Source organism: Paramormyrops kingsleyae, chromosome 16 (genome assembly GCF_048594095.1).
Source record: "Paramormyrops kingsleyae isolate MSU_618 chromosome 16, PKINGS_0.4, whole genome shotgun sequence".
In the NCBI taxonomy this organism is placed as follows: Eukaryota; Metazoa; Chordata; class Actinopteri; order Osteoglossiformes; family Mormyridae; genus Paramormyrops; species Paramormyrops kingsleyae.
Genome location: NC_132812.1, coordinates 7,724,364 through 7,751,377, shown reverse-complemented (window position 1 = coordinate 7,751,377; position 27,014 = coordinate 7,724,364). Strand labels below are relative to the sequence as shown.

The window sequence follows — 27,014 nt, the reverse complement described above, 5'->3', positions numbered from 1 at the left end:
TCAGGGGGTACCAGATATGTTTGCAGTGTTAGGAAGGTTACTTTTAAAATGTATTCCACTACAGATTACAGAATACATGCCCCAAAATGTAGTTTGTAACGTATTCCATTAAGTTACTCAATGTGAGTAACGTTTTCTGAATACTTTGGATTACTTAATACATTGGCATGCTTTTTACAACTGCATGAATGTAGCAATCACATCCTGCAAATTCTTGTTTGTTTTTCTCTACCAATTGGCTGTTAAGCCCAAATCTCCCTGAATAGACAATATATTTACTGTAGAAGAGCAAAGACTTGGGTATGTTAACATAAGATGTTTTGTCTGCTTAAAGATAATAAAAAAAAGCCATTAAAATTGTGCCGGACAGAGTAACTGTGAATATCACAGCATAGACTCCATTACTACTCCAATACTACTGTATTTATATGTACAATATAAAAACAGCACAGCTTCCCATAACTGAAGCATGAGTGTCCCATCTTACCAGAGATAATGCCGCACACAAATACTGGCATTTGAGTTGTATACACCCACAATGGCGATTCGACCCACAATACACTGCAGCTATAGCGAGTGTGCCATCATTTTTGAAAGTGTAAAATATACTACTACTAGCCTATTATTATTATTATTATTATTATTATTATTATTATTATTATTATTATTATTATTGGATACGCCAGGCAACAAGAAGCCCGTGCCATTCACCCTTTTGCAGATCTCGTCTTTGTTTTGGGACATTAAAAGCCTTTGAGACGGATGTAGCACTAAATGCTGGGAAATTATTTTCTCCTTACTATGAAGTTTGGCATCTTGAACAAGCGTCGAGAAATAGCTTACAGCCTGTAGGCTTCTCCGCAGCCGTCAAGGTTTAAGCAAACTGCCAAAATCATAATGTTTATTTTTATGAAGAATACAGTGAAATGCTTTTTCTGGCAAAAAGTACCCCCGGCTGTGCTATACATACAAAAGAAATAAGTACTAACATCACAGAAAGATAAAGATAAAGAAAGATAAAGTGCATATAGTATATATAATACACATAAGTATAGCCCCTCCCCCCGCCATTTTTTTTTCCTTCGGATATGCATCAATCTCATTATTAACTTTTAGTGCACTCAGTTGACGAAAATAAGTCATAGCAACAGAAAACTTTATTCCATGGGGTTGTAGTATAGGGTTACCCATTGGGCATTGTCTTTCAGGCGGATGGGTTTTTCGCCTATTGGGTGCTCATCAGGGACTCGCGCGGGGCAGCGTACTCTACGATGCTGGGGAGCGCCGGCACTACACAGCAGCTGAGGCCGCTGCGGGGTATGCCCATGTCTTGGGCACGGTACCAACTGCCGGTCTCAGCATCATAGCACTCCACTTTTGTCGTGCTTTTGAACCCATCGAAGCCCCCAACCACGAAAAGCAGGTCATCCACCACCTCAATGCCGAAGTTGCAGCGAGGGGTAAACATGGGGGCCGTAGCACGCCAGCGGTCTGTCAGAGGGTCATAGGCCTCCACACGCTGCAGACTCTCCAAACCGTTGGAACCACCGACCTGCAAGATGCCAAAGGTAACAGATTCCTCAGATACCAAAGGGATGGGCAAACATCACCTTTCCCAAAGTCATAAACTACGTTTAAGGAATTTTAGGTTTAAGATACCAGGTTCCTTAGAACCTCCCATTGTCTATGTATGACACAAGTGTATAACTCATTTGTGTTTGATATACATGTCAGCCTAACTGCAGTGACAAGAGGGAGTTGGGTGACAGCATTTCTCAGCTGTCACAAATGACTGCATATGCTTAAATCTTTTGCTTTTATTATTATTACTACTACAAAAATGCTTGCAGTTAAACAGTGAAAAAAGCAACAATCTGAACAAAAATGTCTCGAACTACAAAATATAACTGTAATCAAAAAACTAAACCGTACTACCCATTCGTTTATAGATTGGAAATGAATGCAGGGTGGCTAAAGAAGGCACCATATATTTTTATGTGTATTGAGATAAGCATTCACAGCAGGTTATTTCTGATACTGAAGTAAATTGTTTTGTTTGGTTTAAGCCAGTGGTTCTCAAACTTTTTCTGTCATGCCCCCATTTGGAAGCAGAAGAAACCTCATGCCCCCACCCCCCACCTAAGCAACCATCTTTCAGATCAGCCAGACACCCCACCCTCACATTTTTAATTTATTGATATAACATCACAAACAATTTCTATTAAACTATTAAACTGTCTTTAAGCAAAATATATCAAGAAGATGAATTTGAATTAATGCAGTAAGAGCAATATCAGCTAGGCAGACCTCACCGTCTTTTAAACTTCGGTTTTAAGTGATTACCTTAAGACGATGTCTTTGTCTTAAAAGTGTTGCCTGTTTTTCATTTCATGTCAAAAATCTGTCCATTTTAGAATTTAAATGGTCAAGTTGTCAAGATTCTACAGATTTGTAGGTTAGTTTATTACTCACACGTGAAATGGATTTGTCATTTTTTCCTGGCTACAGGCATGCCCCACAGTTTGAGAACCACTGGTTTAGATGCATCTCAGTCTGTGACATTTACATCGTATGGCCATGAAATAGCAGCAAAGTTAAAAAATTGTGACTGTCACTGGTAAAACATGACACTTGACACCCATGGTTCAAGGTACGAGACAGTAGTCACTCACTGCGTAGATTTTGTCATTAAAAGCAATGACTCCAAGGCCATGCCGGGCAGTTCTCATTGGTGCAATCGTGGTCCATTGGTCAGTAAGTGGGTCGTAGCACTCAGCAGTAGATAGGATTTCAATCCCATTGAAGCCTCCACAGATGTATACCTAGGAAAACCAGCAAAAAAGCTATACTTTGTATGATTGGTGATAAGAGATGTGGAAAGAGTAAATGCAAATTTTGCTATTTCATGTTGAATCCATACATCTATCTCCCATCAAAAGTTTATTTACTACAGGGTCATGGTGAACAATGTACAAGCTGGGGGATTTAAACATCATTGTGACACAAACATCAAATTACGTACTACGGATAGTGCAGCAAGACCAGTTCATGTATCTCACAAGTTTTTGATTGTCGGAGGAATTTCACAAACACAGAGCCTGATCGGAACTCATTTACTCATGCTATTAAACTATGAAACCACAGTGCTACTCAATGTGCCACTAATGCAGATCAGTTATGCAAAGTGATTTAAGTTTCATCCAAATACTTAAATTTAGTGAAGTTGGCAATTATATACTAAAATCTGTCATTTGAACAGAAGGAGACCTGCTGAATGTGTATAATAATCAAATTCTTGGGGAAAATGAGAGTCAACACACCCAGATGCCCCTACATTGACCCACCTTGCCATGTATGGTGGTGGCACTGGCGTCACTTCGCCGCTCATTCATGGGCTTGATAAGGCTCCATTTGTTGGTCTCTGGGTCATACCGCTCAGCCGTTTTGAGGTCTCCGTGGCCATCAAAGCCGCCCATGGCATAAATATAGCCATCTAGCGTGGCCACACTCACTTCACAGCGGCGCGAGAGCATCGGGGCCACCTGGTGCCACGTCCGCGTGATGGGGTTGAACTTTCTGACGGTGTTCAAGCAGGTTCCGTTGTAGCAGCCCCCAATGTAGTACACAAACCCTTTGAGATATACAACCCCATGGTAGGCGCAGGGGATGTCCCCCTCCTGCGTGACGTCCAGCCAGCGGTCGACCCGGGTGTCGTAGGCCTCAATCCCATTGACCGGGCTGTCGGTGGAACCACCAGTGGCCAGCAGGATTGCAGAGGGCAGACGTGGACGGGTCAGTGGGTTTTGAAAGTCCGAATATGGTGGAACATTAATTTCCAGCTCATATATGGACTTCAAAACCTCACTAATGATGACCCTGCACTCCTCACTGGCCTTCACAAGGTCATTGTTTTTTACAGTCCTCATGAAGTCTTCAATGTTCATACGAGCCATTCGCACCTACACAGGAAATCAGATGGAGACACTTGTTTCATGTAAGACATTTGAGTGTCTTATGTTGCCCGTTAATTTGTTTCTCAGGGTGTACTGCCGATGGTAATACTTGGAAGTCTACGTTGTAGACTCAGTGGACATGAAAATGAAGGTTTAGTTTCTATCTACAGTAATAAGAACTAGGAACTTCACTTAATTTGCGTTCTATTGTTATTTCCACATGTCATTGAGAACATTGTAAAATTATAGTCACCTTGGGCAGCAGCATTGAAATATGGGCCTTGCGGCTGGCAGGCTCATGCATGACCCAACGGAGGATGGCGTCAAACACCACATCCTCCTGTCTGACGTTGAGCTCATCCCTTTCAATGATGTCACATAGCTGGGGCAGGGAGAGCTCCAGGAACTCCTCTGACGTGCTGGCAACCTCTGTGAAGTTCTCTAAGATGAACCGGAAGGCTGATTGGTGCAGCTTGGGGCAGTAGCAGACGTCAGCAATTCTGCAGATGCCAATGCAGTTGTCGGCGCAGAGCTGGTCCTCCAGGAAGTCACTGCAAGTCTGCAGGATCTCTGGGATGTTCAGCTGATCAGCAGCTGTCAGGAGGCTCTCCACATTGTCCACCGTGATGGGCACAGTATGCGTGTAGGCATACTCAATGATTAGCCCTAGTGCTTCGGAGGAAATGCCTGGGATTACGTATTCACGCTTCCCCTTGACATTCCAGCCACTGGTGAACAGGGTCCTGAAAAACAATGCAGATGTGACATTTAATAAATATGGGTTTTGCAGATAGAGTTAAATAAGAGGTTTTCCAGCTCTTTTGAACCACGGACCTCCAAATGAAAATCAACCAGAACTAGGGACCTCCTACCGCAGATGATCACCTAGGTAACTAAAAACTAGGGAGCAGAAGGGGGTGAGCATTAATACTTATATTTCTGGCAGTGGCTCCCCTTCAACATAATTATATGTCAAAGGTTAATGTGGTACACTTAGCAACTGTACCTTACAAGTATTTAGTAACCCAGTAGTACAACATCAACACACAAAAATGTATTTAAAATACTTTCTGTTATTTCTGTCAGGTGAGTGCCGCATGAACGCCGACCGTTTTTTCTGCTCATTGGAGCAAATCAAAGCGACCACACGGGCGTTCAGCACCGGCGTTTGGCCAGCTACGCGTTCAGGTGGCGTCAAATAAACGCTGCATGCAATGTTTTCTTGGCATCAAAATCCCGATGAACGCTAGGAAAACGATGCTATTGCGTTTACATGACGTTCGGTTGGTGTTCCGGAGGACCGAATATGTCCCACGATTCTGTACGGCAACTGAGAGAAACCACATTTTACAGAAAATGTGATACTCGTAATATCGGTATTGTACCAGCAGTGAGTTAATCAGCTGCTGGTACAATACCGATATTACGAGTAACCCAAACTGACGGATCAACTGGTGCTAATATTTTCACTTAAAATACCAATTTAAAAAGCTCAGTAGGCAACTGGAAATTTGGACATCTATAAGGAAAAACTCATTTAACTGATGTGCCATATCTGCTTTCTCTTTTCAACTGTCTTTACTCATAGGGTTCAACTGCAGTTAATACGAAATTACAAAAGCTGTAGAAATATTTCACACGGTGCGAAATCGAGTTAGATACTGGTATCTTTCCGTGTGAAATGTTCAGCACAAATAACCGTATCTTGTCTTTGCTATTTTAGTAATAAACTTTGAAAGTACACAGTGACTAAACAAAATATAAAAAATATATCTTCCTGTTCATATTATTTTAACGGATTTTTTTTTTCCAATTTCAGTCATTGCATTTCATGTTTGACCTTTGTAATATACGTACGTTTTTATTTTACAGTAAAATACCGTTATAACGGGCTTCAAGGGACCTGGCAAAACAGTTTGTTATTTCCAGAGTTGCTGTATGCCCAGAACACAACTACAGGACACCATTTACTCATGCCCCACCCCAGCAGACACACTTGTGGTACAGATTATTATATTGTACATGTAGTAATCCAACTTTACCTGAGCAGATGAATGACTATTAATAATCCCGACTACGTATCTACGCTGGATATCACCGGCACGCCAGGCGCCTTGTTGGCGTAGCTGCATGTCCGTTGTATATAGCCGAACAAAGCTACAGCTAAAAGCGGCCCTGATGACCAAATTGTTTGTCTGTTATAAGCTAAATTCCATAATATGTGAGTCCGCCATATCCGATTCTTTTCCTACATATTCTTAAAGGCGCACGGAAGGGACCAGCGGACCTCGTCCGTTATAGATATTCCGTTATAAGCGAGTCCACTTTAACGGTCTTTTACTGTAAATATTTTGGAATTAATTGGAATGCTAAGACGTGATTTTATATGCTTTATTATATTGATTATGTAGCAATGGTTGTGGTATTGGGAGTTTTACGGTTGTCATAATAGCGCCCCCTGAGGCTCAACAGGGTTTGCACCACGTTATTCACGAACTCCCGCCAGTCTGCGTTATACCTGGCTGGGAGAGGTACGTGTCTCAGGCAGTTGATTTGTAAAAAAAGAAAACCAGATTTTCATTTCTAAATGTAATTTAAGTTGTATACATTGATTATTACATGGGTGATATGAGGGCTTGAGAAGAGGGTTGTTCTGTGTAACTTATTTTATTTCTAAAGTGAACTTTGAGAGCACTAGATAGCTAACCAACTAGCCACATTTTTTTGCAGCTCTGTATGTTAGCGTTCAACATTTTATCTTCATGTAAAGCAGCCTACATTATCTCAGTTTATTTCTTCTATGTTAGGCTTGGTCTTACGGTGACGATTGAATCTCCGAATGTGCTCTCTGTTAATTTCACAAATGTATGTATTCTCATTATTACGATTGGAAAATAGTTTGTACATCGAAAGTTCATTATGTTGGATGAAGTTACGATGTGAAAAAGGAGGAAAACTTTCGGCACAGGGAAATGCAAATGCGTTTTAGTTCGTGCACCTTAATGCATGGATTAAAGTTCTCAGTCGCTATGACGGATTTCCGTCAACTGCATGAGTGCACTAAAGGCTATGAATGGGTGCCGTGGCTGGCCGGTGTTCTGACGATTTGTCCTACTTTGTCGAAGTATCCTACCGTAGTTTATTTCGACAGATATATCTATCGATTGGTGCTACCTTATCGAAACATCCTACCTTTATTATACACATGGGTAGATCATCTCGATGGGGTAAATAACACTATCTAAACATCCTACCTTTATTATACACATGGGTAGATCATCTCGATGGGGTAAATAACACTATCTAAACATCCTACCTTCATAATGCATATGGGTAGATCATCTCGATGTGGTAAATAACACTATCTAAACATCCTACCTTCATAATGCATATGGGTAGATCATCTCGATGGGGTAAATAACACTAACTAAACATCCTACCTTCATAATGCATATGGGTAGATCATCTCGATGGGGTAAATAACACTAACTAAACATCCTACCTTCATAATGCATATGGGTAGATCATCTCGATGGGGTACATAACACTATCTAAACATCCTACCTTCATAATGCATATGGGTAGATCATCTCGATGGGGTAAATAACACTATCTAAACATCCTACCTTCATAATGCATATGGGTAGATCATCTCGATGGGGTAAATAACACTATCTAAACATCCTACCTTTATTATACACATGGGTAGATCGTCTCGATGGGGTAAATAACACTAACTAAACATCCTACCTTTATTATACACATGGGTAGATCGTCTCGATGGGGTAAATAACACTAACTAAACATCCTACCTTTATTATACACATGGGTAGATCATCTCGATGGGGTAAATAACACTAACTAAACATCCTACCTTCATAATGCATATGGGTACATCAGTAACACATTTCCAAGGACTGAAATATACTGCAAAGCTGACACATTATATACAGTATAGTATAACAAAATATATATTACATACAACATTATAAAGTATGTGTAATATTTTCTATTGAACATATTAGGTGAAGCTTTTAAGGTCCATAAAGCACCTTATTTGAGGGCATTTCAAATAAAACAATAGCACATCATAGGAAGAATAAAAAGGCTTTAATTTACATACATTAATGAACAATAAAACACTCCAACAAAGACCAAAGAACAATACTTATTTATCTATACATTTTTTACAAACATATGCTATTTCAATTGTTTCATTGTATTTTGCACATTGAAAATGTGCCCAGCGACTGCACATATCACACTGCACCTGAAAAATAAAACATAACGATTAGTCTGAATATGGAAACAGTAATAATAGTGACTGATTCAATTAACTATTTGGTCCAATGCGGCCAAGCAGGTGTAGAAGCAGTTAATATGTTACTTGTTACGTTATATTACTAGACCCCAAGAACAAAATTATGATGAGTGAAAATGAGCATAGTAGGATATTATATTATTGTGGATGGTACATGTTGAAATATTGTTACCATTTCAATTGTGCTTTTGTTGGGATCATCTTCCAGCATGGAACAAACCAAGCAATAATCCTCTGCATTGCCTATAATCACAGTTGTTCTCATTAATATACAAGCTTTAACATGAGTCATTTGATTAATTTTCAGTATTTTGAAAAAGCAATAGTAGTGTTAGGTGTAACATACTGCTGTTATTCAACATAAGAAAATAATCTTCACTCAATATTTAATTTCCTTTCAATTATTTTATTGCTAGTATGTTAATATTTGCGGCTTCTGACAAAATAATTCTTCAAGCAAACCTAACTTAAAATTTGAAAGTGTGTTGCATCATGTTAGGTTTTCCAAAATGCAATATCAAAGATGTTAATCAGATATCATTTCAAACAAGTATTGGACCTTAGAACATTGGGATGCTCCTTTCACATTAACAGAACTTTTGCAGAACAATCCTTATGAGCTGTATGATAAAATATATTACTGTATGTGAATCATATCGTTGTATTACCTCTGTATTCAAGGAGAGCACAGGATATGTTCATCCTTGCAGTTCTCATGGCAGACTCACTGGTCAACACATCCATTAGCCCTCCTTTTGTGAGGTAGTTCTCCGCAAACTGTAAAAGAACCCTTGAATTATCTTTCCTAAACATAATGTCCTGAATATCTGTAGACTCATGACTAGTTTAACTGCTCACACGTAATACAAACAAGTTACTGATTTAATTTAAGAACAAGACCTTAAAACTGTTACCATTACGATTTTGTAATATAGTGATTACACATTATGACATGAATCAACCCTTCAACATTTTTGAAATGTGTCTGTTTGACCAGCTTTAGTTAAAAACCTCAAATCATAAAGAAAGGCTTATAATTACCTTCAATAGCAGAACTCCACAACTGTGGGAGTCTTTCTGCTTGTTGTGCTCCAATGTCTGGAACTGCCATTCACCCCCATCATCATATCCTTTAAGTCTTAGACAGTTCCTGTTGTTCAACACAGATACAGAATACAGTCTGCTAAAAAGGAAAACTGGCAACAATTGTGAGCCAGACTCTCTTCGTAAGTTTTGTTACCTCCAGCTACTGTACGTTGAATCTTTCGATCATAGTGGCCTTCCTTTCCCTCTGGATCAATGCATCAATGACCTGTATTGAATAAAAATTAAATTGAATTAATTAAAAGCATAAAACAAATTTGATTAACAGTAATAACAGTGTTTCACTCCAACCTCATCAGCAAGCCAATTAGTTCCTTGCAGTGTCCTGAAGGAAGTGTCATAAAGCTTGTATGGTCCCACAGCTGCTTCCACCTGCCCATGATCTCTTGCAGCCCACAGCTTCATGACTGGAAAGAAAGAAATATATATTTGTATGTGTGGTTTTAACGTAATCTGTGAACAGTTGAAGATGGCCAACGGGCTCTTATAGTCTTGAAAAGGCAATATTGTACAGGGGATGGACATGTAAGGATTGATTGACCTTTTATCCTGCTTGTATGAAACAGGCTGAGTAACCCTAATCAGAAATGATTGGGGCTAAAAGCGTTTATGAGTCTTGGAACACTATTTAGATATATTTATGTATGGGATTATTTTAGTTCATTCTAACCAAATTCATAAAGATAACATCCCTTCAAAAATTTCCTCCTTATACAAGTCAATTTAAAAAATTTGCAGTCTTAAAATTTCATTTTTCTTTATAATAATTTGTCGCCTCATGAATTATGCCGAATGTGTTTCAGTTATTTAGGGTAGTTTGTACATCCCCTGTACTTCACATTCAGCCAACAGGCCAACATCATGTACAATAAGAACCGGGGCCAAACTGGCAACAAATGACCAATTGGACAGAACAGCCAAAAGGTCAACATCATGCAAAGAAAGAACTGGCGCCAAACTGGCAACAAGAACGTTCATGTTAGGACCTTCGTCTTGTGTGTTTGTGGCATCTGTCTGGATCTTCAGTATTGCCTCAGCACATGATTTAACCTCTTTGGAGGCATGCAATGTTTCCTCTTTTTTGGCTGATGCAAAACAGATGACTGAAGGCCGTGAAGGAACTTGTTTTTTTTCTGAAGAAATTTCTGAAGAAGCATCCTGCTGATCAGCTTTTGTCTTCCTCACTTCAGATTCCAGGATAGAAACAACTGAATATGTGCACTGGCCTCTTCTGTAGGGCTTGAGGTGGCTGGTATTGTACTTGTTTTTCAAAGTCATTCCCTCAAAATTTTTTAGGGTAACTACTTTACCACTAATGGACACAATAATGTACGGCCCTGAGAAATCTGGCTCCATTCTTCCTCCTTTTCTCCCACGTTTCCTCATGTTGAGAAGCAGAACCTCATCATCAGGACTGTACACCACATTTCTGTACTTCTTCTGGGCTTTCCTGTCATATGCATCCCTTTGTTTTTGCTGAGACTTTTCTATGTTCTCATCGGCTGTTTTTCTAACAGACTCCATTTTTTGATTTTTCTGATTTAAAAATTCTACGTAACTATCCTCCTCAGGAAGAATAATGGTGGTGAGCTACAATTAAAAGTGCAAATGTAACAATATGGTAACTTAGACATTAACCATAAGAAAGTTATTTTTTAATAAAAAGAAATAAATATAAAACTAGTACATCTGTTGAAGAAACAGTAATCTACAAATAACAGGGCCAAAAGCATGGCAAATACAACAGAACAACTACGCAACAGTTATTGTTAAACCACACACACTACTGCTAATCACTGCCTCCTGAAGTCAAGGTCACCGACAGAGTCTGAGTAACACACAAGACATACATGAACAATTTCACATCTTCAGTTCACCTAACATCCAAGTCTTTAGGCTATGGGAGAAAACTGAAATACCAGGATGTAACCACTAATCATGGAAATGTCATAGGCATGCTAAGCAATGCCTCTATGAACTAGCACAATAAATAACTCCAAATAAGTGAATTATTTCATCATTTATCATCTACTTCTAATTTATATGATGTCATCAAATCTTCATTATTCATAATATATAATAATATAAATTTACACACAGAGCTGTAAGTAAACACTCACCGGCAAGTCAACTGGAACCTCTGAGGGGAACAATGCTTCTCTCCCATACATAAGTAGAAATGGGGAGTGCTTTGTTGTAGTGTGAATTTTGGACCTCAATGAAAAAAGTGTGGCGTCCAGAAACAAGTCCCAGTTGTTCTGCTGGTCGTTGACTAATTTCCTTAGGGCTCTAAAACGCAAGCATGATTACTAAAAAAATTAAATATTGTAAATAAATGTACCCTAGGGAACCTTCAAATAATACTTACCGTTTAATGTTGTCATTAGTTTTCTCATCCAGACCGTTTGTCTGGGGATGATAGGCTGCAGTCACTCTCCTCTCAACCCCTAGCACCTGACACAGCTTCTGGTTTAGCTTAACAACAGCAAGAAAAGTAACAGTAATTATTTTATTCAGATACATAGACAGATACAGTACATAGAGAGTATTAATAATTATTACTGTGAATATAAAATAAAAGCTTACTTCATTAACAAATTCCCTGCCTTGGTCAGACAGGATTCGTTTGGGGCATCCATGCCTATATATTATGGAGCACAGATACCGTCCAACCTCTCCAGCAGATTTTGTTTTTAATGGATATGCTTCGACCCACTTTGAAAAGTAATCAGTGGCAGTCAAAATGTATTGGTGGCCTTCTGATGTTTTTGGCAATGGGCCCGTCAGGTCAATTCCAATAAGGTCCCAGACAGCAGACACCTTTTAGACAAGCAATTTTTCAAAATATAAATAAACAAATCATCCAAACTAACAAACATTGCTCAATAGCAAATTGATTGCTTATGTTGCTGCACAAAAGAGTCAATGAAGGTCCCAAAGTAAATTGTGAGATTTTTTTGTCTACTATTACACATTTACCTTAATACACTGGAGTGGCTGAGCAATAGTCAAAGGTTTCCCAACCTTTTGGCATTTGTCACACTCCAAAACCTTTAACATGAAAATAATCAAAGTAAAAACCATACACAATATTTTAGATATTTAAAATAAATATTATTTTTATTTAAAAAAACAATAATATGGAAAAAACATACCCAGTTGTCAACATCTACAGACATGCCAAGCCAGTAAAATCTGGAGCACATGGCAGTGCGGGTTTTCAATACACCTGTGTGCCCGCCAATAGGAGAGGAGTGGAACTACTTGAACAGCTCCCTTGCCTCCTTTTTGGTCTTGATGACCCTCCTACTTCCAAAGAAGAGTTCCCCTTCTATATTGAAAGTAATACTTATTTAATGCCAGAATTAAATTGATAGAACATCAGATATATAGTGTTTATTATACTAACCCTTCAGAGTGAATTTGGAGGAATATCTCCCGAGGCCTTGTCTCTGAGACTTACCATACCCATCAGGGTATGATCCCGCAGACAAAAAGTTGAAAATTTCTTCCCACTTTTTTTCCATAGCTTAAAAAAGCAAAATAAACAAGTTCTAATTAGCACATTAAATTAACAGTTTATTTATTACACACTATGTCAACAAAAGCAACATATTACTTGGCATGAATGGTATATACACCGTATATGTTATATTTTATTATGTTCTTGTATTGCTTAGATTTGCATTTCCAGTATTTCTTCTCTTATTGTTTCATTCCTTATATACATCTGAGCTATATATAACGCACCATTTCAGGTTGACACAGTGATAGTTTTGTTTTGCTTACACTATGAAGATCTTGATAACGTCTCAAAACATAATAAGCACATTTAGGGAGGGCCACTGTTCCCCGCAGCTTAAATACAGCAAATAAAATGTGAGAGGAAGCAAGATTCTAAGAAGGAGTCCTAACAGAGTGAGTCTTTTAAGCATGGACCCTGGGTGTAAGACAAAATATATGGGAAATGTATTGTTAGTTAAATATACACAGCATAAAAAACACCATGGACAGTATTTAAACACTGAAGACACAAAAGGATCAACACCCACTTTTCAGTCTGTTTACTGGGAATGTTGCAGTTGAACTTGTTTTAGGTGAATATTTATCTGATTCATTTATGTATATTCCAGCAACTGTAACTATTATTATTGGCATTCAATGTATGTGGCCATTTGAACATTTTCTGAGCACAAATTGTAGCATACACTTGCTTAGAATAAGACATTCCATTCTGTTTTTCTACAAATGCATTATTGTCTGTGCTTATCTTAGTTGAGAGTAAAGCAATGATTACCAATTATGATGATCTGTCAAATATGTAACGTCAAAACATAATCAGGCAGGGCAGGCATTTACGGAAATCTGTGCATTGCGCATGCGCCCGCCTATCGGCCAGGCAGGTATACACATAGATGGGTATACAGATCAAATAGTGACGTACACGGAAAACCAGTGTGCGCATGCGTCCGCAGATCGGGCGAGGATCGCCGGCTGCACAAACTGGAGCCGCCTTCGTGACGACACGGATTTTCCTTATTGGCTAAAAAATGTAGTCACACGCACGATATCCCAGGGAGTTCCGATGCGTTATGGAGAAGCCTCTGGCTGCAGCTGCGGGAGGGCGGGGTTGGATGGCCACGCCCACGTCCAACATTAAAGCGGAAACCAAAGCGAACTCGTAGAAAGGAAGCGTTGTAGTGCCTGTTATGTTAGTAAGCTAAAAATCTTTAATTTGTGTCCCAGTGTAATTCCAGTCCTATCTATTATTTTGTTTGTCAATGTTTCTGCTGGACACACTATTGACTGTCAATTATTGCACAAAGATTTTACTGTGGGACCCACATAGTTGTTTGTGGTTGTTTTGCTGCTGGTTAAACGTTTCCGTCAGTTAGCTGACTATCTAGACGACTCACTATCAAAACTACAGTAACGAGGTAACGACCTTCTTACTGATAATATAGTTTCCGTGTAGTTAACAAGACTTAACAATTAAAGACTCAGATATTACTGTCTGCTCAAACGACTGTTCAGCATGCTTCCTATGGGTGTCTAGTTATTAGCAAGTTAGCAACGCCACTGTGGTAGCATCCATTAGGGCTGTGCCATATAGCAAAATATTTTTAGCATGATCATATCAAACGATATTGATAATTATCATGATGTAATTCAAGTCATTATTTCATTACTATTAATTAGGTATGCGCGTATCCCCGATATCGCGCTACCTGGATTTTTTCCAAAGCCGTGATACTACCCGAGCATGGGGCTGCAGTGCACTGCGTGTCTTGTGTTGCTCGTCATTGTTTTATGTGTTGTTTTTTCTGGAAACACAAATAATTGTGATGTAGTTTACACCTTCCCCTTCAAGACGAACTGAAAATTTTCCCGAAGATGCAGCAGCAAAGCGATCAGTTTTTAAAGTGAAAATTTCAGTCACGGAAACACGTCTGCAATTTCTTAAGATAAGTTATGAGAAGCATAATTCTTTAATGAGTCGATTTTTTATGATCTTATTTCAATGTCTGGCAAGTTTCATCCAATTTTATGGATTAGCAGTCCTGATTTTGGGTTTGCAAGATAATCATAATGGGTAATGACTGGAGGCCTGGCCGCCATCTTATTTCTCGTTTTATGTGATTGAATATTAATTATTTTGATTAATTAAATAAATTTTATTTAATTAATATGAAAAATGCTCTTGCCTTCTTCATCTTTTTACAAGCTTTCCATTGATACCAAATTTATTAAGATAGGACAAGAAATAAGAAAGTTACAAGCAGTTAAGAGTGCATTTGTTTTCGGGTCACAGATTTTCTATTGTTTTAATGGTGATTCTTGACAAATTGCGAGCAATATTACTGTTTTTTAAATTCGATAACTTTCTTATTTTATGTCACAGAATAATGGTCTTTACATCATTGGAAATGTCTCTTCAAGGTCTTTCCAATGACATAAAGAAAATGTCATTTTATTCCTTTTAAAAATTTTAGTCACATCCCTATATTAATGCTCTATTTTTGCTTAAAATGCCCTTAGAATTACCCTTAGATTGAGAACATTTGAATAAATCATATAAAATATTTTTTTTTGTTTTAGAGCGTAACACTAGAAAACGCAGACTGTACGTTTTGATGCTAGGTTGTTTCTCTTTTGTTTCAGGGACCGCAGGTCTGGGCCATATGTCCTAAAAATGATATCAATGATATAGCAAAATATTTATCACAAATGCATATGTAGAAAACAGACTGACAGGTGGTTTTGAGTTTTTCTGATTATGATGCCCGAATTGTTTTACTAATAGTTATGGAGAATGTGACCAATACTATTAAATTACACCAACAACAGACTCATACCTCAATGGAAGTTATGTAAAAATAGTATTTTATGATTTTTAATTATGCAGATGTTTAGGCTATATTATAATGCCCAGGATACTCAAGTTGATGATGATACAGTATGAATGTTCTGATGATATTTTATCGATATCACTTCAGGGATTCTTTAATGAGGACATGCAGCCTGGGTTCTGCAGGGAGTTCTGCCAACACCTTGCGGAAGACTTGGGAGTATGAATAAGTGGGTGGATGGATGGGAGTGTGAGTGAGTGAATAGGTAGGTGGATGGATGGGTGAGGGAGTGAATGGGTGGATGGTTGGGTGGGTATGTAAGGAAATTAGCAAATTGGATGACTTTTGAATTAAAAAAATAACAGCTACTGTGCCTTTGTTTCCTTGTCTACACACAGACCACACACATGATCGAACCACATTTGAAGTTTTATCAGCTTTTCATTAAAAAGCACAGTAGCACCAAATTATGAGTTATGTTGAAATAAGTGGCACCTCTGTATCATTTGTGAATAATTTGTCATCTATATCAACATTAAATTATAAGCAAGTTTATTTAATTTTAATGTTAGCACTGAAATAACTTACAGTGCCTTTGGAAATGCAATAAAATGCTGACTTGGAAGATGTTTAACTATCACTTGTAATTGAGTAAAATGGTGATAACTGATGTTACGAGCTCCGGTCTAAGGTTGAAGCCCCACAGAAAGGAATGGGAAAGGGTAAGGGGAGGACAAGACAATCAGGGAACGGAAATAGGGAACACAAGTATATATATTTATATATATATACACTCACCTAGAGGTTTTTTAGGAACACCATACTAATACGGTGTTTGACCCCCTTTCGCCTTCAGAACTGCCTTAATTCTACGTGGCATTGATTCAACAAGGTGCTGAAAGCATTCTTTAGAAATGTTGGCCCATATTGATAGGATAGCATCTTGCAGTTGATGGAGATTTGTGGGATGCACATCCAGGGCACGAAGCTCCCGTTCCACCACATCCCAAAGATGCTTTATTGGGTTGAGATCTGGTGACTGTGGGGGCCATTGTAGTACAGTGAACTCATTGTCATGTTCAAGAAACCAATTTGAAATGATTCGAGCTTTGTGACATGGTGCATTATCCTGCTGGAAGTAGCCATCAGAGGATGGGTACATGGTGGTCATAATTGGATAGACATGGTCAGAAACAATGCTCAGGTAGGCCGTGGCATTTAAACGATGCCAATTGGCACTAAGGGGCCTAAAGTGTGCCAAGAAAACATCCTCCACACCATTACACCACCACCACCAGCCTGCACAGTGGTAACAAGGCATGATGGATCCATGTTCTCATTCTGTTTACGCCAAATTCTGACTCTACCATTTGAATGTCTCAACAGAAATCGAGACTCATCAGACCAGGCAACATTTTTCCAGTCTTCAACTGTCCAATTTTGGTGAGCTCGTGCAAATTGTAGCCTCTTTTTCCTATTTGTAGTGGAGATGAGTGGTACCCGGTGGGGTCTTCTGCTGTTGTAGCCCATCCGCCTCAAGGTTGTGCGTGTTGTGGCTTCACAAATGCTTTGCTGCATACCTCGGTTGTAACGAGTGGTTATTTCAGTCGAAGTTGCTCTTCTATCAGCTTAAATCAGTCGGCCCATTCTCCTCTGACCTCTAGCATCAACAAGGCATTTTCGCCCACAGGACTGCCGCATACTGGATGTTTTTCCCTTTGCACACCATTCTTTGTAAACCCTAGAAATGGTTGTGCGTGAAAATCCCAGTAACTGAACAGATTGTGAAATACTCAGACCGGCCCGTCTGGCACCAACAACCATGCCATACTCAAAATTGCTTAAATAACCTTTCTTTCCCATTCTGACATTCAGTTTGGAGTTTAGGAGATTGTCTTGACCAGGACCACACCCCTAAATGCATTGAAGCAACTGCCATGTGATTGGTTGATTAGATAATTGCATTAATGAGAAATTGAACAGGTGTTCCTAATAATCCTTTAGGTGAGTGTACATTGAATGCCACTAATAATAGTTACAGTTGCTGGAATATACATAAATGAATCAGATAAATATTCACCTAAAACAAGTTCAACTGCAACATTCCCAATAAACAGACTGAAAAGTGGATGTTGATCCTTTTGTGTCTTCAGTGTTTAAATACTGTCCATGGTGTTTTTTATGCTGTGTATATTTTAACTAACAATACATTTCCCATATATTTTGTCTTACACCCAGGGTCCATGCTTAAAAGACTCACTCTTGCTTCCTCTCACATTTTATTTGCTGTATTTAAGCTGCAGGGAACAGTGGCCCTCCCTAAATGTGCTTATTATGTTTTGAGACGTTATCAAGATCTTCATAGTGTAAGCAAAACAAAACTATCACTGTGTCAACCTGAAATGGTGCGCTATATATAGCTCAGATGTATATAAGGAATGAAACAATAAGAGAAGAAATACTGGAAATGCAAATCTAAGCAATACAAGAACATAATAAAATATTAGGTCACTGTGCAGATAGCATTAGCAGTGGTAAGTTCAAGATCAATTTATCTTCAGGTTGTCAGCAACTCATTTATTGTGGAAAGTGAAGAATAAGTGAAGAGCAAAAACACTATGAGGGTAGTCAGTACTTGCTTTATATACAAATTATTTATTGCAAACAGTGTAAAGTAAAAATTCTGTTTTGAGAAAAGAAAAAAAAACACTTAGAAAAGTGAAGAGCAATAACAAAAATGTACAGTCCTACAGCAGTGTCACGCAGGGAGAGGGAAGGAGACCAGGATCCAGAAATGCGGGGAAGCAAGCGTTTATTTCGATTGAACAGGGGTTGTTCAGATGGAGCCGTAAGCTCCGTAAGGGGAAACGGGGCGAAGCCCGATCTCCGGGGAGCTCGGGAGATGGCGAGTTGGCAGATCAATCCGGAGGCGGCGAGCAGAAAGAATGGTCGAAGTCCGTAAGCTGAGGTCGAAATCCGAAGTGTCAGTCCGATACACTCACGCGAGACGGGGAGACAGGAGGGCTGGTTGACGAGGAAAGCCGGGCTCAGCGGGACGGACGGATCAAGGACGGGAGCTGGGCTGAGGAGGTAAGAGGCAGGAGTTAAGGGGCGCACACAAGGAGGACAGGCAAGGAATGGGAGTAGTGGGAGACGAAAGACAGAAATACGCTTGGTAAGGCTAATCATGAGCTCAATACTTCGCGACTTGGACGAGCTCCACTTTGCCCTTATGTAGGGGCGGTAAGTGACCTGGCGCTGTCCGCCCATGTCGGGTCCGCCCCCGTGGGCGTGACAGTACCCCCCCCCTGACGACCGCCTCCAGGAGGTCCACGCCGTTTGGGGGGACGCCCACGGGGTCGGGGCGCCGGCTTGTCAGGATGGAGCCGATGAAATTCCGCCGTCAAGGCAGGGTCCGACACCTCCGTGGCCGGCACCCAACTTCGTTCGTCCGAGCCCGTGCCGGTCCAGTCCACCAGATATTGTAGACGGCCCTGTCGCCGTCGGGAATTCAATACAGCCCGCACCACGGGTTCGGGATCATTCGGCACCGGAGCAGGGTCTTCCACTGTCAAGTCCGGGGGAGGACGAAGAGAGCTGTATTTCACAGGCTTCAAAAGGGACACGTGGAAAGTCGGCGAAATACGGTACAGTCGAGGCAACTGGAGTTTGACAGTTACCGGTCCCACCTTCTGCAGTATCCGAAAGGGTCCTATGTACCTGGCGGTGAACTTACGGCAACCCGGGATCCGGAGGTTCCTGGTCGACAACCACACCTGTTGTCCAACACGGAAGGGAAATCCCGGACGCCTGTGCTTGTCGGCTTGAACCTTGTGTCTAATAGATTGTACGCGGAGGGCACGCTGTATCCTCCGCCAGGCGCTCTGGCTCTCCTGATACCAGGCGTCTACTTTGGGGACGGTCCCCACAGGCGCATCCCAGGGGAACAGGGGAGGTTGGAAGCCCAGCACGCACTGGAAGGGGGTAAGGGCGGTTATTGGACTCACCCGGGAATTGAGGGAGTACTCTGCCCATACGAGGTGAGATGTCCACTTGGCGGGGTTGGATCGAACTAGCAGACGGAGAGCCTTAGACACCTCCCGATTAGTCCGCTCAGCTAAACCGTTTGATTGCGGATGATAAGAGGATGTCAAGCTGAGGGTAATATTCAGTTTCTGGCAAAATTCACGAAACACTCGGGACGCAAACTGAGGACCCCGATCAGATACAATATCTTCTGGAATGCCAGTAAACCTGAAGAGTTCCTGTATTAACACGTCGGCAAGCTCGGCAGCAGAAGGTAATTTCGGTAAAGGCACCAGACGACACATTTTCGAAAACCTGTCTACGATGGTAAGGATAATGGTTTTTCCGGCAGAGCGAGGCAGGTCGGTGATGAAATCCATCACCACGTGCGACCAAGGTCTGGAGGGGACAGGTAAAGGTTGCAACAGCCCCCCCGGGCTGAGGTTGCTGGACTTATTGCGAGCACATTCAGGGCAGCTGTCCACAAAGGCGCGAACCTCTTGTTGCCATCGGGGCCACCAATAGCGGCGGGACACCAAGCGCTGAGTCGCCGACACCCCTGGATGTCCCGTCCCGGGCTGGGAATGAATCCAGTGCAATAATGGTAAACGGTGCGCTCGCGAGACGTACCTCAATCCGGGGGGGCATCCAGAGGGGGCGACTCCGTTCTCGTTCTCCAGCCGGATTCTCTCCTCCAATCCCCATGTGATTGAGGACACAAAACAGGAGGGATCGAGGATGGGAACCGTGCGATCCTCGTTCTCGGGGGGATCGTACTGTCTGGACAACGCGTCCGCTTTCCGATTTTTCTCCCCCGGAAGGTAACTCACCCTAAACGAGAAACGGGAAAACCAGTGGGCCCAGCGTGCCTGCCGAGCAGAGAGACGTTTGGCGGACTGCAGGTATTCCAAGTTCCTGTGATCGGTTAACACTAGGAAGGGATGGCGAGCCCCCTCCAACCAATGTCTCCATTCCTCCAAAGCCAACTTCATTGCGAGCAGCTCCCTATCACCCACATCGTAATTACGTTCGGCCGAGGATAGTTTACGAGAGAAGTAGGCACAGGGGTGACGACGTCCAGTCTCAGGATCTCGCTGAATCAGCACAGCACCCACACCTGACTCGGAAGCGTCCACCTCTACCTCGAAGGGGAGCTCTGGTCGTGGTTGCTTTAGGATAGGTGCGGTACAGAACGCACGCTTGAGACGGTCAAACGCTTGTTCCTCAACCGATGTCCAGGGCAAACGGGTTGGCTTGCCGCGGGTGAGGGACGTGAGGGGGGCAGCCGTCTGGCTGAAATTCCTAATAAACCGCCGATAAAAGTTCGCAAAGCCTAGGAAGCGTTGCAACTCTTTTAGAGTGCGGGGAGGTGGCCAGTCCATGATCGCTGTTATCTTCTGTCCGTCCATGGCCACCTCTCCGGGTTGTATGACATACCCCAGGAATTTCACCTTTCCCTGATGGAATTCACATTTCTCCCCTTTCGCATACAGGTGGTGCTCCCGGAGTCTCTGCAGCACTTGCTTCACATGTCGTACGTGTGCCTGCTTGGAGGGTGAATAGATCAAGATATCGTCGATGTACACGATAACAAACTTATCCAACATGTCATGAAATACTCCGTTCATAAAAGACTGGAATATGGAGGGGCTGTTAGCTAAACCGTACGGCATGACTCGGTACTCGTACTGCCCCCTACTGGTGATAAACGATGTTTTCCATTCGTCGCCCTTGCGGATTCTCACCAGATTATACGCGCTTCTAAGATCCAACTTGGTGAATATAACCGCCTCACGTACTTGCTCCAATGCAGATGGGATCAAGGGAAGGGGTTCTCTCCTCTTCACGGAGACAGCATTCAGAGCTCGGTAGTCTATTACCGGCCTTAGTCCCCCATCCTTTTTCTTGACGAAGAAGAATCCTGCGGTCATGGGCGAGGTGGACGGCCGAATTATACCCTGGCGTAGTCCCTCCCGAATGTAGGTTTCCAAGGCATCTTGTTCCTGTAAGGAGATGGGATACAACCTACCGCGTGGCATGGAGGTTCCCGCCAGTATATCAATGGCACAATCGCAGTCTCTGCGGGGAGGGAGGCTGAATGCCTTCTCTTTACTAAAGACGTCTGCGTAGTCCCGATATTCCTCCGGAATGACGGACAAATCCTCTGGTTCAGGGCTCTCCACACCTGTTGCCTTACACGGGAGAGATAAGCATTCTCCAAGACATAGTTCCGACCATGATGTGATCTCTCCGGCACGCCAGTCTATACTAGGATTATGTTTTCTCAGCCAGGGGAGCCCGAGTATGAGGGGGTCTTTGGCTTGGGGTAGAACATACACCTCCATCTGCTCCGTATGCAGTGCCCCCACCGTCAACATAAAGGGGTGTGTCCGGTGTTCAATTGTTCCTTCCCGAATGTGTTCCCCAGTGACCCCCTGTACCTTAATGGGGAAAGCTAGCTGGTGGAAAGGAATCCGCAACTGACGCGCCAGGTTAGCGTCCATGAAGTTACCTGCTGCCCCGCTATCGAGGAGTGCCCGTACAACCCGATGTGCTCCATTGTACCACACTGACACCGGTACCGTGAGCTGCGTAAGGGAAGAGAGAGAGACGGAGAACACACCTACCGGCAATGGTGGCTCCTCTCGCCGAGGCCGAACGGGGCAAGCGGAAACGGCATGTCCCACTCCCCCACAGTACAGGCACAAGCCTCCCTGCGTTCTTCGTCTCCGCTCCGTAGTGGTGAGCGGTGATCGACCGATCTGCATGGGTTCGGTCGATTCGGATCCGGGAGCAGGCAGGGCTCGCATATGATCAGTCTGGCTCCTCCGGCGACGGCGATCTCTCACTGTATTATCCAGCCTTACGGCTTGGCGTACGAGTTCATCAAACGAGGAGACCTCACCCCTTGAGGTGAGCTCGTCTTGTAGGTCAGGATTCAGGGCTCGGAGGAAGATGGTTTGTAGGCAATCATCAGGCCATCGTAGAGCCGCTGCAATGGTACGGAATTCGAGTGAGAAATCCGCTGCGGTCCGGTTCCCCTGGCGACAGTCCAGTAGACGGAAGCCTGGACGTCTCCCGACTGCCGGGTGGTCGAATATCTCCATAAGGGCACGGTGGAACTCCCCACCAGAACGGATCAATGGACTTTGGTCAGTCCAGAGGGCAGTAGCCCACTCGCGAGCTCTTCCGGTAAGCAGTGATATCGTGAAACGTACTTCAGCTCCGGACGTGGTGAACATCTCCGGGTGTTCCTCGACGTAGAGGCCCACCTGCATCAGAAAGCCCCTGCATTGGTCGGGATCTCCATCGTACCGTTCCGGAAGGGCGATGGGCGGTGGGACGCTGGGACGTGGCGGAGAACCTGGCAAAGGCACTTGCGCAGCTCGAGCGGTGAGGAGCTGCTCCATGGCAGAAATGCGATTCTCCAAGCTCCCCGCTGGATCCATTGCCAGGCGAAGTATTCTGTCACGCAGGGAGAGGGAAGGAGACCAGGATCCAGAAATGCGGGGAAGCAAGCGTTTATTTCGATTGAACAGGGGTTGTTCAGATGGAGCCGTAAGCTCCGTAAGGGGAAACGGGGCGAAGCCCGATCTCCGGGGAGCTCGGGAGATGGCGAGTTGGCAGATCAATCCGGAGGCGGCGAGCAGAAAGAATGGTCGAAGTCCGTAAGCTGAGGTCGAAATCCGAAGTGTCAGTCCGATACACTCACGCGAGACGGGGAGACAGGAGGGCTGGTTGACGAGGAAAGCCGGGCTCAGCGGGACGGACGGATCAAGGACGGGAGCTGGGCTGAGGAGGTAAGAGGCAGGAGTTAAGGGGCGCACACAAGGAGGACAGGCAAGGAATGGGAGTAGTGGGAGACGAAAGACAGAAATACGCTTGGTAAGGCTAATCATGAGCTCAATACTTCGCGACTTGGACGAGCTCCACTTTGCCCTTATGTAGGGGCGGTAAGTGACCTGGCGCTGTCCGCCCATGTCGGGTCCGCCCCCGTGGGCGTGACAAGCAGACTGTCCTTTTTCATTTGACAGGTTATTCTCGGGTGAAAGTCTTCAATCTCACTAGAACAGACAAAAAAAAGTACACAGTTAACAATGTTACATGCACCATTTAACCTTGCAGGTCTTTTCCTGCAACTCTTATCTTCTGCTGTGCTGAAGACCAGCAAGGAACAAGTTCTGTGCTTCCTGTGTGGACACACCTGTCAGCTGAGCTAGAGCACAGATGATGGACTAAACAAAACAAACGAAAATACATATAAAACACTGTTGTACTAAAATCATGTAAGGTTGTCATTGTATTTCAATAAAAGAACTAATAGACAATTAAAAGCAAATATAGTAGAAGATACATTTATATGGGAACCTTTCGGATCTGTAGGGAAAACCATGAATGAGAAAGACATGAGGAAATATATTACTCGTCAAAATCCATGTCAGTGTTTCTGCCTGTTGCTATCATCTGTCATAAATATCATCATTGACATAAAAAAAGAATTTTGGTGAAACTGCATTAAATTAATTGTACAAAATCTGTCGATTCAGAAGCTTTCAAGGAACCTTTTTCACTTGGATACCATAGTGATAGAATATCCTACATCTGTATTTACAGTAAATTGATATGCATCCTTTATTCATGTTAAGCTCAGATACTTTAATAGAAAAAAAAAACTTTAATGCACATAACATATATACAAGCATAGTAAAACAGAATGTGGGCTTGCTTTAAAAATATATTCACTGAATTATTGACTGATTTGGTTGTACTGAGATGCAGAGACTTATGCAGGGCTAAAATAAATAATAATAATAAAAGTTAATAATCAACATAAAGAATTCCATGGCAATTCATTAGTCAACACAGTTGACTACAAAGTCATCAAGACGGCAAAAGACATTTTCAACAATATTAAAAATTAAAATAACCTACATTTTGGGTGAATTGATATCGAATTTGACATGGCTGCACAAACACCAGTACTTCTATGCAAGAAAACTATACAGATTCAATAATAACACATATACCAGTACCTAACTCGATTTCGCACCGTGTGAAACAAGCAGATATAAATTAACATACCTTCGGCGCAGTTCGCTCGTGTCCCTAGGCGAGAGATCACCGACTACTTCTCTACCTACACGCTGTGTAGCTGGTGTCGCGCATGTGTACGCAGATCGGACCAGGATCGCAAATCGGGGCCGGCCAGCCACGGCACCCATTTATAGCCTTTAGTGCACTCCTGCAGTTGACGGAAATCCGTCATAGCGACTGAGAACTTTAATCCATGCATTAAGGTGCACGAACTAAAACGCATTTGCATTTCCCTGTGCCAAAAGTGTTCCTCCTTTTTCACATCGTAACTTCATCCAACATAATGAACTTTCGATGTACAAACTATTTTCCAATCGTAATAATGAGAATACATACCTTTGTGAAATGAACAGAGAGCACATTCGGAGATTCAATCGTCACCGTAAGACCAAGCCTAACATAGAAGAAATAAACAGATAATGTACTGTAGGCTGCTTTCAGGGGCGATTCTAGGTTCAGAGCTTTGGGGGTGCTGAGCACCCAGAGAGCTGCCCAGCAAGGCAAGATACACTTTACTCGTCACAATGAGACTTTTTCCCTGCCTCTTTCAGTCCCCGCATCCTTAAATGTCTCCAGTTGTCCCGAGTTCTATCTGACTGTCTCCTTTGTGCATTTAAACCCCTGTTCCTCCCTGTCCTTTTCGTCTGTTGTCTTCGTCTCCATCATCAGTCATCATTTTACCATCTCTGTGCAAGTCTGCAAATTTCTTTATTAAATCCTAAGAGTTTCTCTGTGCCTGGGTCCTTGTCAAAAAACATGACATGACTGTTTTGTACATTTTAACAATTTAATTCCAACATTTGTGTAAGAAAAGCAAAACACTTTTTGGAATCAAATTTGATAAAGGTTTTTTTAAAATGCTGCAAAAGACCACTACTGCAAAAGAAGAATGGATTGGAATAAAAAAATACATATCCTAACCTTAATTACTGGAGGAGAGTAATGAATGATGCTAATAGTGAGTAAAAAGTAAACGGAGTGCATTTTTTGGACAGGAATTCACTTTTAATGTGTATGTATAATATAATACAGATACATAAAAAACACCCTCAAAAAATAGAACAGTCTGTGAAATACACAAATGTACAAAATATTAATAAAAAAAATTATAAAGATGGAAGCAACTTTGCCTATGGTACAATGTATGCAATGTATGAACAGATCTTTACTGCAGATACTACTATGACTCTGCAGATTTGTTTTTTTATTTTAACCTATGTCGCCTCACCTTGTGGCTGGCAAATCTGTCTATCACTTTTTGGTGGTCAACTCTCTCAAGCATCTCTTTCTCAACTGACATCACAGCCAGGTTACAGTGAGATTAATCTAGATTAAAAAAATTAATCATGCCCACCACTAATTAATATAAAAAAATACTATTAACATCACTAATAAAAAACTCTTCTCTCAGTGTACTTTCAATCAAAAGGCAAATAACCAAACCACGTGTACATTTAATAAAATATATGACTATTTAAACACTGATCCAACATTATTCTTGATTGACAGATCATGATCTTCTACTTTTACCTGAATGCCCGTCCTTTTTTTGAAAAAACTTCCTTATATCCATTATGAACCTGGCTGTCTTTCTGTGCAAAATACACGCACACACTCACACACACACACCAGAAGTTATAAAGTTAATGGGCATCCAGTCAGGGGTCAGGGTAAAATGCGGACTGTTTACAAACAGCGGATTCCGTGTTTATATACAGACGTGTCGCAAAAGACGCACGCCGCGTAGACAGATCACGTGGCATAGAAAGAAACCCATACGACGTTACCTAATCACGGGGTGCGTTCGAGGTGTGTCTGCAGCTGACGTTACGTGGAGCGTGATCTGCCGTCGGCAGCAGGGGTGGAGTATACGCTGGATGTAAACAAAGGGGTATTCGAGGAGCTCAGGAAGGCGCAGCAGCTGCGCGTTCAGCCAGTGCAATTTTGTCATCCATATTACAGAGTACAATACGATTGTCCTTATTGTTGTTAATGTTTAACAATTATTTCATTGTTGGTTTTTTTGAAAAATAAAATTGAAAATATATAATTTGTTGAGCGTTCTCTAGTCGTGTATAATTTGCATTTGGACGTCCAGCTACCATGAACGTCACAGTTTGTGGGTGCCTGTTCTGGATGAGTAAAATAAATCGTAATAAATCAATA

General features: G+C 42.0%; 1 protein-coding gene and 2 long non-coding RNA genes across 4 annotated transcripts; all 3 read right to left on the bottom strand.

The window, feature by feature from the left end:
* Positions 1–1,142: 1,142 nt before the first annotated feature.
* Positions 1,143–5,089, bottom strand: LOC140578718 (kelch-like protein 10). Its single transcript, XM_072700552.1, has 5 exons — positions 5,021–5,089; positions 4,207–4,696; positions 3,345–3,959; positions 2,673–2,822; positions 1,143–1,552 (listed from the first exon to the last, which is right to left on the bottom strand). Exons 1-5 carry the CDS (start codon positions 5,050–5,052, stop codon positions 1,226–1,228), a joined length of 1,614 nt encoding a protein of 537 aa, XP_072556653.1. The 5' UTR covers positions 5,053–5,089; the 3' UTR covers positions 1,143–1,225.
* A 3,012-nt stretch (positions 5,090–8,101) lies between these two features.
* Positions 8,102–9,426, bottom strand: LOC140578855 (uncharacterized). 2 transcript variants are annotated; one of them, XR_011983137.1, is made up of 4 exons: positions 9,316–9,426; positions 8,943–9,051; positions 8,447–8,517; positions 8,102–8,223 (listed from the first exon to the last, which is right to left on the bottom strand). It is a non-coding gene; the product is annotated as an uncharacterized lncRNA (long non-coding RNA). The 2 variants fall into 2 exon arrangements; XR_011983136.1 differs by having other exon boundaries at positions 8,169–8,517.
* Positions 9,427–9,746: 320 nt separating this feature from the next.
* On the bottom strand, positions 9,747–12,241 carry LOC140578854 (uncharacterized). The gene is made up of 4 exons (XR_011983135.1): positions 11,965–12,241; positions 11,747–11,853; positions 11,499–11,667; positions 9,747–9,785 (listed from the first exon to the last, which is right to left on the bottom strand). It is a non-coding gene; the product is annotated as an uncharacterized lncRNA (long non-coding RNA).
* Positions 12,242–27,014: the final 14,773 nt, after the last annotated feature.

Coding starts and splice junctions, on each gene's coding strand:
- LOC140578718 (XM_072700552.1), bottom strand. CDS start 5,052: ATGCGGCACTCACCTGACAGAAATAACAGAAA. Junction 2,823..3,344: donor CCACCACCATACATGGCAAG/GTGGGTCAATGT, acceptor TGGTTTTCCTAG/GTATACATCTGTGGAGGCTT. Junction 1,553..2,672: donor TTAATGACAAAATCTACGCA/GTGAGTGACTAC, acceptor GGCATCTTGCAG/GTCGGTGGTTCCAACGGTTT.